Raw genomic sequence first — 12081 nt, 5'->3', positions numbered from 1 at the left:
AATTATCCAAATCTTTGAAAAATATTTAAAGTTAGTATTACTATTAAATCTTTGGCAAGAAACAGTTCTAACCACTGGTTAAATCTCTGGGTAACAATTTTTGAATTAGTATTTAAATTAATGGTAGTCCGGTTTCTTAGCAAGCATATATTAATTCATGACCAGAGCTTTGCTATTTCTACTGGAAAAGCTTTTTCCATTACCTGGTGTGCAGCTCTGGAAGATTTAGAAAACTGTTTCTCCAAGATGTTTTTCAAATCAACTGGTAAAGTCAACTGTGAACTAGAACTAAAAGAGAAAAGCATGTTTTAAATCATCTTAAAATAAAACAGTCCTGTTTATATAAAGAAAAATACGGAGTAAATGGACAGTCACATGTGAGTTCCTAAATAGAAATATTAGTAAGACACTGATTTCCCCAAATTACTCTCTAAATCCAATGTAATTTCAATAAAAAGTCCCTATAAAATTAGAGGAAAAAAAATACCTGAATTTCTCTGATTCATTGTTTCGAGATTTTTGTTTTCCTTTATGTTTTGGAGGCTGACCTGTGAATACAAAAGCATTTGTTCCTGAGATCCATACATAAAAATCCACAAGCCTGAGAGCAAAACAATAAAAACATATGTAAATTGGAATAAGAAAGCCAAAGAAGCAATACTATATGAGAGCATAATTACAAACAGGTAAGCCAGAAAGGAAGGCAGGCACTGATGATGGTATTCTATGTATGATGTAAAATTATTACAAAGATAAATTATAATGGTGATAATAGTTATTTAGATTTGCAGCAGATACAGAGAGATATAGGCAAGGGCTCCTATTCTCAGGCATTTTACAATCAGATGGAAAGAAAGGACACATCGTTTTAGTAATGAAGATAAGAAAAGACTATGCCATTATTGACACATTAATTCCACAGCCAGTAACTTCTCTCCTAACTACAGAAGGAAGAAATCACCCACCTAAGGCAGAGTGGTTGGGGGAAAGAGTTGGTGAGGATGCAGCCTTCCTTTGGTCTTAAGATGAATGATTTGGACAGACTGGTTGGAACCCAAGAGTAGAGTTCATTTATAAATACTAAGTAAACCTGTACAATCTTAAGAGCTCTAGCAAGATAGAAGGCTAGAAAATGACTGCAAAGGCAGGCTGGTGTGAGTGTTCGCAAACCCTTTGCTTCAGATACCCATGAGTCATCAGGCTAGCCTTTATCACACTGGCAGGAATCAAGCCTCTGTGTAGCAGGGGAGTGACACATTCAAAGCTACATGGAAGAGTGAGCATGGCGGGAGGACAGAGAATATGTGCTAGGTTTGTGGGGACAGCACAGAGCCGATCAAGGTCAGTGAAATAAGAAGGGTGGGGCCCAAGCTGGCTTCAGTAGCCTCAGAAACGAAAGGTACAGGAGTCTTAGTGTGATTTCTGCTTGTGAGGTTGGGCAAAACTATTTAACCCTAATCCTGGGATTTCAAGTTCTTTTACTGAACGTGGATACTGATGAGTAGATAGTATTTAAATAAGTTATTTAAATGTGTTGTCTGCTAATAATATCCTAAGAAATATTAACGAATTAAAAACTACCTTTCTAAAAAAAAAAAAAAGCTTAATCCTCAAAGATGTTTCACATGGTGTTGGAATCACAATAGGTAAGACAAACACCTAAGTTTCCCACTCACTGTAAGCACACTAATTGCTAACCAACTGCAAATGTTCAGTACTAAGGGGTTCAACATGTGGAATTAGACCCCAGAGAAGACAGAATGTAGGTAGTAAAAGATAAAAATGGATAGAAACAAAGCCATTCAAAAGAAAACAAACGGGAGAAAGTAAAGAGAGCAACAGGGTTTCACTAACTGGAGGCCAACAATCCACTTCAATAACCCTGAAAGGTACTCTATATAAAAGCTTGAGATAAACAACTATTGGGTATAACAACCTTTAGAATCATTAAAAAAAAAAAAAAAAAGTCTATTTCCTTAAACTCTTGTTTTAAAAAACAGAGAAGCATGTAATCCACACGAGAAAGATTTTCCTCAAAATTGAAACTAAACAGGAATTAGCCTAAAGCATTCTTAGGGGCTGAATGTGTTGCCCCAAGATTTGTTATGTTGGAAATCTAATCCCCAATGGTTTTAGGAGGTAGAACTTTGAGGACGTGATTAGGTCATAAGGTAAAGACCTCGTACAGGAATTAGTGCCCTTATAAGAAGGGGCCCCAGGAGATGCCCCCATCCTTCTATCATGTGAGGACACAGCAAAAAGTTAGCCATCTACTGTTGGGCACAGTAGTACACCCTGTAATCCTAGCAACTCTGGAGACTAAAGCAGGAGGATCCCAAGTTCAATGTCAGCCTCAGCAACTTAGCAAGACCCTTTCTCAAAATAAAAAATAAAAAAGGCTGGGGATCTCGCTCAATAGTAAGTCCCTGGGTTCAATTCCCATTATCCAAAAAAAGGTCATCCATTAACCAGGAAAAGAGGCCTCACCAGATATCAAAACTGCTGGCACCACAATATTGGATTTCCCAGCCTACAGAAATGTGAGAATTGAATGCTTGTTGTTTAAAGCTATCCAGTTTATAGTATTTTTGCTACAGTAGTCCCAAAGGACTAAAGTATCCATTCTTTTTTTTTTTGGTGCCAGGGACTGAACTCAGGGGTACTTAACCAGTGAGCCACATCCCCAACCCTTTTAAAGTTTTTTAAATTTAGAGACAGCATCTCACCAAGTTGATTGCCTTGCTACATTGCTTAGGCTGGCTTTGAACTTGCAATCCTCCTTCCTCAGCCTTCCAAGATGCTGAGATTACAGGTGTGCACCACCACACCTGACAACAGACATCCATTCTCAACAGGAGTTGAGTATTACTCCAAATACATGAAAAAATTAAGTTGTTGGGAGACGAAAAAGCCTAGTTCTTTTTATATATAAAGCACAGATGAACATATTGTATGTAAACAGACAAGCAGTACGTATGGTATTAAAAATTTCAGAGGGAGATTGATTAGGGGGAAAAATGTAAAAAAAAAAAAAAAAAAAAAAAAAAAAGAAAGGCTCCTGAGATTAAGGAAAGGGAGATAATAATGAAAACTTTCAATAACAAGAAACAAAGGTGGCCTAAAAGTGATTAAGGACAGATCAAGAAATGCTATGTGCTTAAGTGTTCCTTTCCATTCTTCTTATTGAAGTTCCAAAATTAAATGTATTAAGTAATGAAAAGACCGAGCATTGATTTCAAATACTCAATGTTTTCTTAACAATAAAAACTGCTATGTTTATGCTGAGTGTTCCCCAAAAGTCCACGTGCAAAGGCTTAGTCGCTAGGGTGGCAATATTAAGAAGTGCTGTAGAATCTTTAAGGAAGTTCGTTAAATCGCTGGAGAAATGCCTTTGAATAGGAATGTGGGAGCCTGGTCTTGTCTTCTCTCTCTGCTTTCTGGCTCAGGATATGAGCAGTTTGCTCCACCACATTTTCCCTGCCATTGCAATCCACTGCCTTACCAGCACTGAGCCAATACAGGCACCATATCTTCACATCTCCAGAACTATGAGCCAAAATATAATTCTCTTTACGTCATAGCTAGCGTTTGCCAAATATTTCATTATAGTGATGGAAAGCTGACTTATACAGAAGCATTATAAATTAAAATGAGAACAAGAGCAAATATAAATGAGGCTTGTACAAATTTTAGGGCATAAAGTTTAGGTAATACTATGACAACTCAGCAACAATTTATATAAGAAAAAATACTCACTTGGTGGTGGTAAAAATTCAGGATGACAGTCACAATCATCTACCTTCAAAGCCTCATCTACCACCTGCCCATGGAAATAAAACTAGTGAGACTGTAAACATAATATAGCCATTTCAGTTATACCAATCCTCAGCATTTATCCAAAAGAACTAAAGTCAACATACTAGAGTGATCATGCACATCCATGTTTATAGCAGCATAGTTCACAATAGTCAAAACTATGGAACCAGTCTAGGTGGTCATCAATGGATGAACTGATCAAGAAAATGTGATACATACACACAATGGAGTTATACTCAACTATAAAGAAGAACAAAATTATGCCATTTGCAGGAAAATGTATGGAACCTGAGCACATCATGTTAAGTGAAAGAAGCCAGACTGAGAAAGTCATGGGTCATATGTTCTCTCACACTTGGGAGCTAGAGAAAAAATAAAGAAAAAAAGAGGACCGGTCTCATGAAAATAGGAGAGAGACCAGCAGAGTAGTGGAGAGGGACCAGGGTGAAGGGAGAGGAAGTACTGGGGAATGAAATGGACCAAATTGTTATATGCATGTATGAGAATGTAACAATGGATTCCACTATGATGTATAATTATAATGTACTGTTACAAAAAATAAAAATTCAATGGCCATGAAATAGAATTTGTAGTAGAATATGATAGAATTCACTCAAACGCCTAAAATATGCATCTAGTTACTAAGTCTAAATGTATAAGCAAGCATACAAAATGATAACTAGTGACCAGAGATCAAGACAAATGACAAATTCTTGAATGACAATTCTATCTCTGATGCCTAGAATGATGTCTCATGTGGCAGCTATTCAACAATGACTAAACAGAATATTACCACATTATTCCTGTGCTCTTCTCCCTAAATTAATACAGCCTCTTGGAGATTTTCAATATTACCAACAAAAGGACTTAACGGTATATTAAGAAAGTTCCTTTCAATGCCCATCACCCACCCAATGCCAAAACATCATAATCTTTTCTTTCCTCAAATCTTGAAGAGAAATATAATGTGACTTAGTGATAGCTGCTAAGTGTTGGATGTATATCACAGGTAGAGGAAAACTCAGACACATTTATCTGGGTCACCTGACCTCAGAGGCAGGCTAGAAGCCTTAGTGTGGTGCTCTGAAAAAAACCACCAGACCAAGATTGCTGCTGAGCACAGCCATGAAAGGGCAACAGAAGCTGTAGATACACCTTGGCAGAGGTGGGGAAGGAGTGCCTCCTAGGCACCCCAGCTTAGCACAAGTTGGCTGGTGAGCTGCTACAGTGCCAGGTCACAAACAGATTACAAATCAGAAAAGGGAGAAAAAGACAAATCCAAAACACAGGGAGGGGCAGAAGTGACTTGGCCAACAGACCCCATTGTCACTCATTCCTGAGACTGGCTGGATAACCTAAAAGGAGGGTATAAAAATGGACTAAATGGCAAAATTATATCTAGAAAAAAATACTTTTAATATCTGTAAATATAGTCAGGCTTGACAGTACATTCCTATAATCCCAGGGACTCAGGAGGCCAAGGCAGGAGGATTCCAAGTTCAAAGCCAGCTTTAGCAACTTAGAAAGGCCCAAAATAAAAAAAAATAAAAAGGCTGGGGATGTGCTTAACTCAGTGGGTAAGCATCTCTAGGTTCAATCCCTGGTTTAAAAAAAAAAAAAAAAAAGATATGTAAGTGTGATTTCAGAAGAAATTCTGTGACTTTAAATATATTATTTTTATGTAGTTGTATGAGGTATAGTTGGTTGTAATTATATGAGGAATAATTGCACTGGGGATGTGGTTCAGTGGTTAAGCACCCATGGGTTCATTCCCTGGTACCAAAAACAAAACAAAACAAAATCTAAAAAAAAGAATAATTTTCTTGATCTCAACAAGTAAGAGTTTATACCACCAAAATAGTTGGTTTCCACTATCACCAACATGTTACTATTAATAGCTGAAATAATTTTAAGTTTTTAACTGAGCTTACCTTTAGATTCTGATTACCACCGTTTGCCATCTTGTAGTTAGTTTTTTTGAGATCTCTTTCCGTCTCCACAAAGTTAAGTGAAGTACTAAAAGCAGGTGCTGATAAATTCCTAGGTATATAGGCCCTAAAATGGGATAAAAGGAATGACCCCTTTATTCCTACTAATTAATGAGCATTTTTAAAAGTTATCCTTCAAACAAACAGGTTGCAGCAATTATAGCCTTTCTTCCTTGAAAGCAAGGTACCACTGTTTTGAAAAGATCCTCTACCTCTCAGATAAGCCTTTATACATAAGTAGTATTTAAAACCAGTTCAAGGCTAATATTCTGGGTTCTAATATTAAAGTAAATAAATCTTCATGTTTCACATATTAACAGCTTCACTATCCTGTGTGCTTATCAAGGGAGAAAGGTTTAATCTATTTAAATTGCCAAATAAGCAAATGTAGAATCCTGGCTATTTATTTTCTTATAAGCATTCCTAAATCGATTTGTACTCTTTGAAAAGTATCAAGAGGCTGGGGCAACGTTTCCAGGACAGAGAGGAAGGGCATGAGGCAAAGGCTGTGTATCAGCTCTCTACTGCCAGGACCCCGTGACCAACTGCTCCCCGTCAAGCACAATAACTTCAAATTAACATTCCACTCCTCTTTTCTCACTAACTTAGGCTACTAATAGTCCAAGTCGTTCAATAAAATAAATCTGACAACTCACAGGTCACCTGATATTTTGTGTGCAAACACACACACACACACACACCAAAAAAAAAAAAAAAGAACCCTCTTTTTCTTCCATCCCTAAATTTACTATAGTTGCGATTAAGTTTTTAAAATGACAAATACAAGTGATTCTTAAGTTCACAGGGCAAAGTCATTCCAAGTAGTAGCTACTGATCTGATATTAACTCACCTGCTTTCATAAAAAGCTTTAATTGGATTCTTATTTGGTGTTCGACCTATAAAAGTCAATCACACACACACACAGAGTAATCAATGGATTGGCAACACAGACTTCAAAAGATTTTCAAATTTCCTTTAAGCTGAGTTAAGAGCATCAAACAACTTTAGAAAGTTGAAAAATAAATCAAAACAATTTTACAATTCTAGAAGTCAGTAATTTCAGAATGGTGCCAACAAACTGTTGTACACCATGTCTGACATCCCACTGCATGTGATTACTGACAAGATGACAGCAATACATTGATTTGAATCAGAGATGATACCTGTCTTCAAGGAGCTCACAATCTAAGAATCTTGTTAACAGCTGGATGACAATATCTGCTACTTACAAAACTGCTCAGCTCAGCTCCATAGACACTGAATATCCAAAGAAGAAAAAAAAAGAAAAAAAAAAAAAGGAAAGACCTAGATACTCAAAGTGTAAAGAAATTTTTTCAAGCACTGAGAAAGAAAAATGACTAAGTACAGAAAACAAGGTTGAAGAATAGAAATTTACAAGTCCTAGCCTGCACAGCCAATTTCTGATTATAGATGTTCATTCAACATGCTATAGAATTATTTGCAAACTTGGTGCAAACAAATTAAGCAACTCTTTTGAAGGGCCTTTTCTTTTAGAAATAACTTAAATGATGAAAAGTTTTACACAATTTCCTTTCAAAAGCATTTATTTTATTCAAAATTTCTGAAAAGAATATTTTTCTATAGAAGAATAAATAATAATTTGGTTACTGGCTGTTTCAAATAAAAAATACAAATCATGTATAATAACCTAATGGAACATATTACTAACTCTACACAGAAAGATATAGAAAACGTAAGTAACTTGAAGATAACATAACAAAATAAGCACAAATCATCTGAGAACTGATTTATGATCCTCTGTTAATCCAAGAAACCCACCTTTGAAACTTTAAAGGGAATTCAACTGTAACCAAAAGAATCTTAGGTGAAATACCTTGTAGGTCTTCTATTTGTTTTTGTAACTTTACATGCTGCTGAATTAGATCCTTGATTCCCTCAGGGTCATTTTTACAGAGTTTTTGAGCTTTTATGTTTGCTTGCAGGGCCCAGTCATATTCCCCCAGCATAGAAAGAGCAGCACAATAACGATAATGACCCTGTTCCAAAAAGATAAATTTAATTTTTTTCTCAAAAATATGCTTAAATTAAATAATAGGTAAGGAAAAATATTGTTTGAAAATGAATTAATTAAAATGTTAGATCAGGCCCCTATCATGAAAAATAAATAAAAATGTTAACACCTCAAGAAATAAAACTAATGAATTAGTGGAATGTTATGAATAGGCAAGTGATTTTTAACAATTAACTAGAGATAAATATTTTTGCTTAAGAGATTTTGGTACCCCAGTGAAGTATTTAACTTCTGTTATATTTTACTAATAAAGTACTAAACACAGTATTTTGTGAATAAAAGTAATTCATTATAAGAAACAAATTTTTAAAAAATACTTTAAGGCAATAATATTCACTAACTCATGATGTGCCCTACACTTTGGAAATCAAGATTTTGGAGCTGGAAGGAGCAACCAGCTTGGGCAGCATTCCCAGCACCTCCAAGAACACAGGCTCAAATAACAGGTGTAGTCAGGCTAACTCTTCTCTCCATCTCTCCCCTTCAATCAGCTTTTATTTTATCTGTAAGTGTAGTTCCTAGCTTTAAGAAAAGGTCCAAAAATCACTGACTTTATTCTCAATTCAAGTGGTAAGGTTTTGGCTTTTTGTTTTTGTTTTTTGCTATAGAACCCAAATCCTTACTGACTCCAATATTTGGAAAATCCATTATATCTAACATCTTAGTCTAGAAAGCGAATAATATCAAACCTGGGGCTAATTTAGCTAACCCGGCTTCCAGTTATTCACAAATCAAACTTCCATTTTAGGTACCATGTCTCCTCTAGAGAGACAATCTACCAGAAAAAAACAGGCCAGAACTTGGCCTCAAGTCACAGTTACAAACAAACTAAAGAACAATGATTTTATGATACCTAGTCCAGATCTCCTTCCTACTTACTATACATTTTACAAAGAACATTCTGATTAGATGAGAACCCAGGAGAAAAATCAAAATAAGTGAACGCTTTAAGTGGAAAAATCAAAAATAAGTGAACCTTTTAAAAAGGAGTAGTTTTTTGCTAAAAGAATCACTGGCACGTTTATTCAGAGTCAGTACTGTGTTCTTGTGGACCTACGAATTCTGAAGATTTTATTCTAAAGACTATGCATTTCATTAAACTCTGCTTCCCCTTAGAGGGTAGAAGTCCTGTTTCCTGACACCTGCAGTATAAGAGGACCTCTCATATATACTAAAAGGTAGAAAATCCTACCACTAGATATTTGTCAACTTTCAAGTTCAGAATACTACATTTAAAAAAATAAAACACAGAATAGAAATAATGTTAGATCATAAAACATACCTGCTAAACTTATAGTGAATACTTTCTTCTTTTCCCCTACTATTCTCACCACCTATTGGATCTTTTTCCCTGGACCCCATGTAACTTCTGCTGGTTGAGAAAGCGGTTTATCCAGCCCCCTGTGCTGAAGCTTAATGAAGCTCAGATTAAAGTATCTCAGTTTCTTGAACCCAATTACCATAAAAATTTTTGTTCTTCTTTGACACTCTCATTCTCTATCATATATGGACATTCCCTACTATCTGTTGGTCTAGCATCCCCTCACCTAGGGGTAAACATTTCCCACTCCTCAGAGATATGGCATGGCAGTACTATCAGTTTTAGTGCGCCATCCCAACAAGGGATAGCGGCTCTGACTGGTCAGTGGAAACATACCACTTCCCAGGTCACTGTAACTGATCCACGCTGGGACACATGACCCAACTGAAATCAGCCTGAGCCTTAGGCTTATTATATAGATACTGACAGGGGTTTCTTCTCATTAGAATTAATAGCTATGACGGATATTGGTTTGGGGCTCCTACTACAAAGTTTTTTTTTTTTTAATGTGAATATGCTTTACTTTCTATATATATAACTGTAAAGTTTAGAGACGATCAGGGCACATCTAGAGTGGAATGTCCATACACAGCCAAGCAAAGGCCTATAGTTGTTCTATTCTTTCTTGTTTTTTTCATGTATGACATGCTTCTGCCTGTGCATTGGTGTATATATGGTATGCAGTCACTTTCTGATAAAAATCACTTAATTTAGAAGATAATTGGAGACGGAAATTGTCAGTTCATCCCTCATATTGAAGGATCATTACTTATTCCCAATGATTAAAACTTTATCCTGTGTATATTATCTCAATAGCGACAGAGTATATTTCTTTTTTTTTAATTGAGTGATTTAAAAATAATAATAAATGACAGTGAAATGCATTACAATTCTTATTACACATATATAGCACAATTTTTCAAATATCTGGTTGTATATAAAGTATGTTGACACCAATTTGTGTCTTCATACATGTACTTTAGATAATGATATCTATCACATTCCACCATCCTTGCTAATCCCCTGCCCCCTCCCTTGCCCTCCCACCCCTCTGCTGTATCTAGAATTCATCTATTCCTCCCATGCTCCCCTTCCCTACCCCATTATGAGTCAACCTTCTTATATCAGAGAAAACATTCAGCATTAGTTTTTTGGGGATTGGTTAACTTCACTTAGCATTATAGCAGCACAATTCACAATAGCTAAACTGTGGAGCCAACCTAGATGCCCTTCAGTGGATGAATGGATAACAAAAATGTGGCATATATACACAACAGAATTTTACTCAGCAATAAAAGAGAATAAAATCATGTAAGTAAAAGTCTTTTTTTAAATGAAGCCACAAGAACCTATGCTCAAACTTCCTCTTCTGGCCAAGATGGAGTAACAGAGACCAGATTTACCATCCTGCCTAAAATGAATTTTAAAAACAAAAAAGATATGATTCCCTGGCTTATAAAACACTGGACACTGGGCAAGAAAACTTGAGTGATCCTTGAGAGAAGGGAAACACACAAAGTAAGACTTAAGACTGCTCCAGCTTACTGAGACAAACCCTCAGCCCAGGAAAAAGTCACTACTCAAAGACTGGCAGTCTCTCTCAGCTAAGGAGAGAGAGGTGGGAGGCAGGATAAGGCAAGCTTGAGTTCATGAAGCAAGGACCATAGAGGGGAGAGCTGCCGAGAGAACTTCAAGGAGTCCTCAATGGGTCTTCAGCTGAGCACGTCAGCACATGTCTGTGGGAAGAGCTCTCTATCAGGGAAAGAGCTATCAGAAAGGCTAACAGTACAAGAGTCGGACTCATACAGTAATGCTACACCCACAAACCTGAGTGGAAAATGTCAGAATTCAGGGAGCATTAAGTCCTCAGAAAGTTTTGCCTCAGTAGTGAAGGAAAAAGTTAGCCTTAGGTTAATGACACTATGGCCCCACATAATAGAGCTTAAAACAAGATTATTAAAAACTAACCCACTTGTATGTTATTTCACTGTATTCCAAAACAAAGCTCAAAGGTAATCAGAGAAAACCAAAGATATGCAGCACTAAACAAAGTAACATTCACAATGTTGAATTCCAATAAAAATGACCAGGTATGCAAAGAAAGGAAATGTGTTCTAGAGTGAGAAAAATCAATCAACTGGAAGCCCATAAATGACACAGATGATGGAATTCAGGATATTACAACAGTTGCTATAATCACATTCCATTCGTTGTAGAAGTAGAGACATGAAACATAAGACCCAAATTTAATTTCTAGAGATAAAAATTAAAGTATTTAAGATGAAAAAACCTGAATGTTAAGAAAGGCAAATGAAACATTATAGATGAAAATATCCATGAACTTGAAGATACAGAAAAAAAAAAACTTTGTAAAATCAAACAGAAAAGAGAAAAAAGAACGAAATATGAAACTGACAAAACAGGGAAACACAGCTGAGAAACAAAAGGACACACACAGCTCTTGCCCAGCCACCACTGAAGCCAACCCCTAGACTTCTCAGGTACAACAGCCTACAGATTCTCTCTACTACCTACACCAAGGACCTGAGTCAGGTTTCTATCGTTCACAAACAAGAATCTAACATACCCTTCAGAACTCTGTCTCTTGAGGACTTTAGTGAGTCTATTATTTTGTATCTTGTAAACTACAGCAAAACACAATACGCACAGAAACATTAACATTTCTCTATTGACTATACCATAAAATTTCTCATTTTTTAAAGCACAATGACTCATCCTCTCTCAAGCCTGAAAGTAAGTCTAGAGACAGGTGACTCTCTAGTAGTCGCCCCTATCTGAACCAAAGGAAGCAAAAATGGCCCATTCTCATGCAGAAATGGAAAGTACCTGCCTCTACAGGCTTATATCTTAGAGCTGTGACCCCACAGACTTGGGCTCATAC

General features: G+C 36.3%; 1 protein-coding gene across 10 annotated transcripts in view; it reads right to left on the bottom strand.

Annotated features, from left to right (window-relative positions):
• Ttc3 (tetratricopeptide repeat domain 3) overlaps positions 1-12081 on the bottom strand; it is a 122714-nt gene that overhangs the window by 74227 nt on the left and 36406 nt on the right. For all 10 annotated transcript variants that reach the window (XM_077795411.1, XM_077795406.1, XM_077795414.1 and 7 more), the window contains 6 exons: positions 7661-7823; positions 6656-6701; positions 5748-5871; positions 3757-3820; positions 488-548; positions 204-288 (listed from right to left, as the gene is read on the bottom strand). In XM_077795411.1, coding sequence (XP_077651537.1) covers positions 204-288; positions 488-548; positions 3757-3820; positions 5748-5871; positions 6656-6701; positions 7661-7823 — 543 coding nt within the window. The remainder of the gene's footprint in view (positions 1-203; positions 289-487; positions 549-3756; positions 3821-5747; positions 5872-6655; positions 6702-7660; positions 7824-12081) is intronic.

Source organism: Urocitellus parryii, chromosome 2 (genome assembly GCF_045843805.1).
Source record: "Urocitellus parryii isolate mUroPar1 chromosome 2, mUroPar1.hap1, whole genome shotgun sequence".
NCBI classification, from domain to species: Eukaryota; Metazoa; Chordata; class Mammalia; order Rodentia; family Sciuridae; genus Urocitellus; species Urocitellus parryii.
Note: the sequence above shows the minus strand (reverse complement) of the source record. Positions and strands in the feature narration are given on the sequence as shown.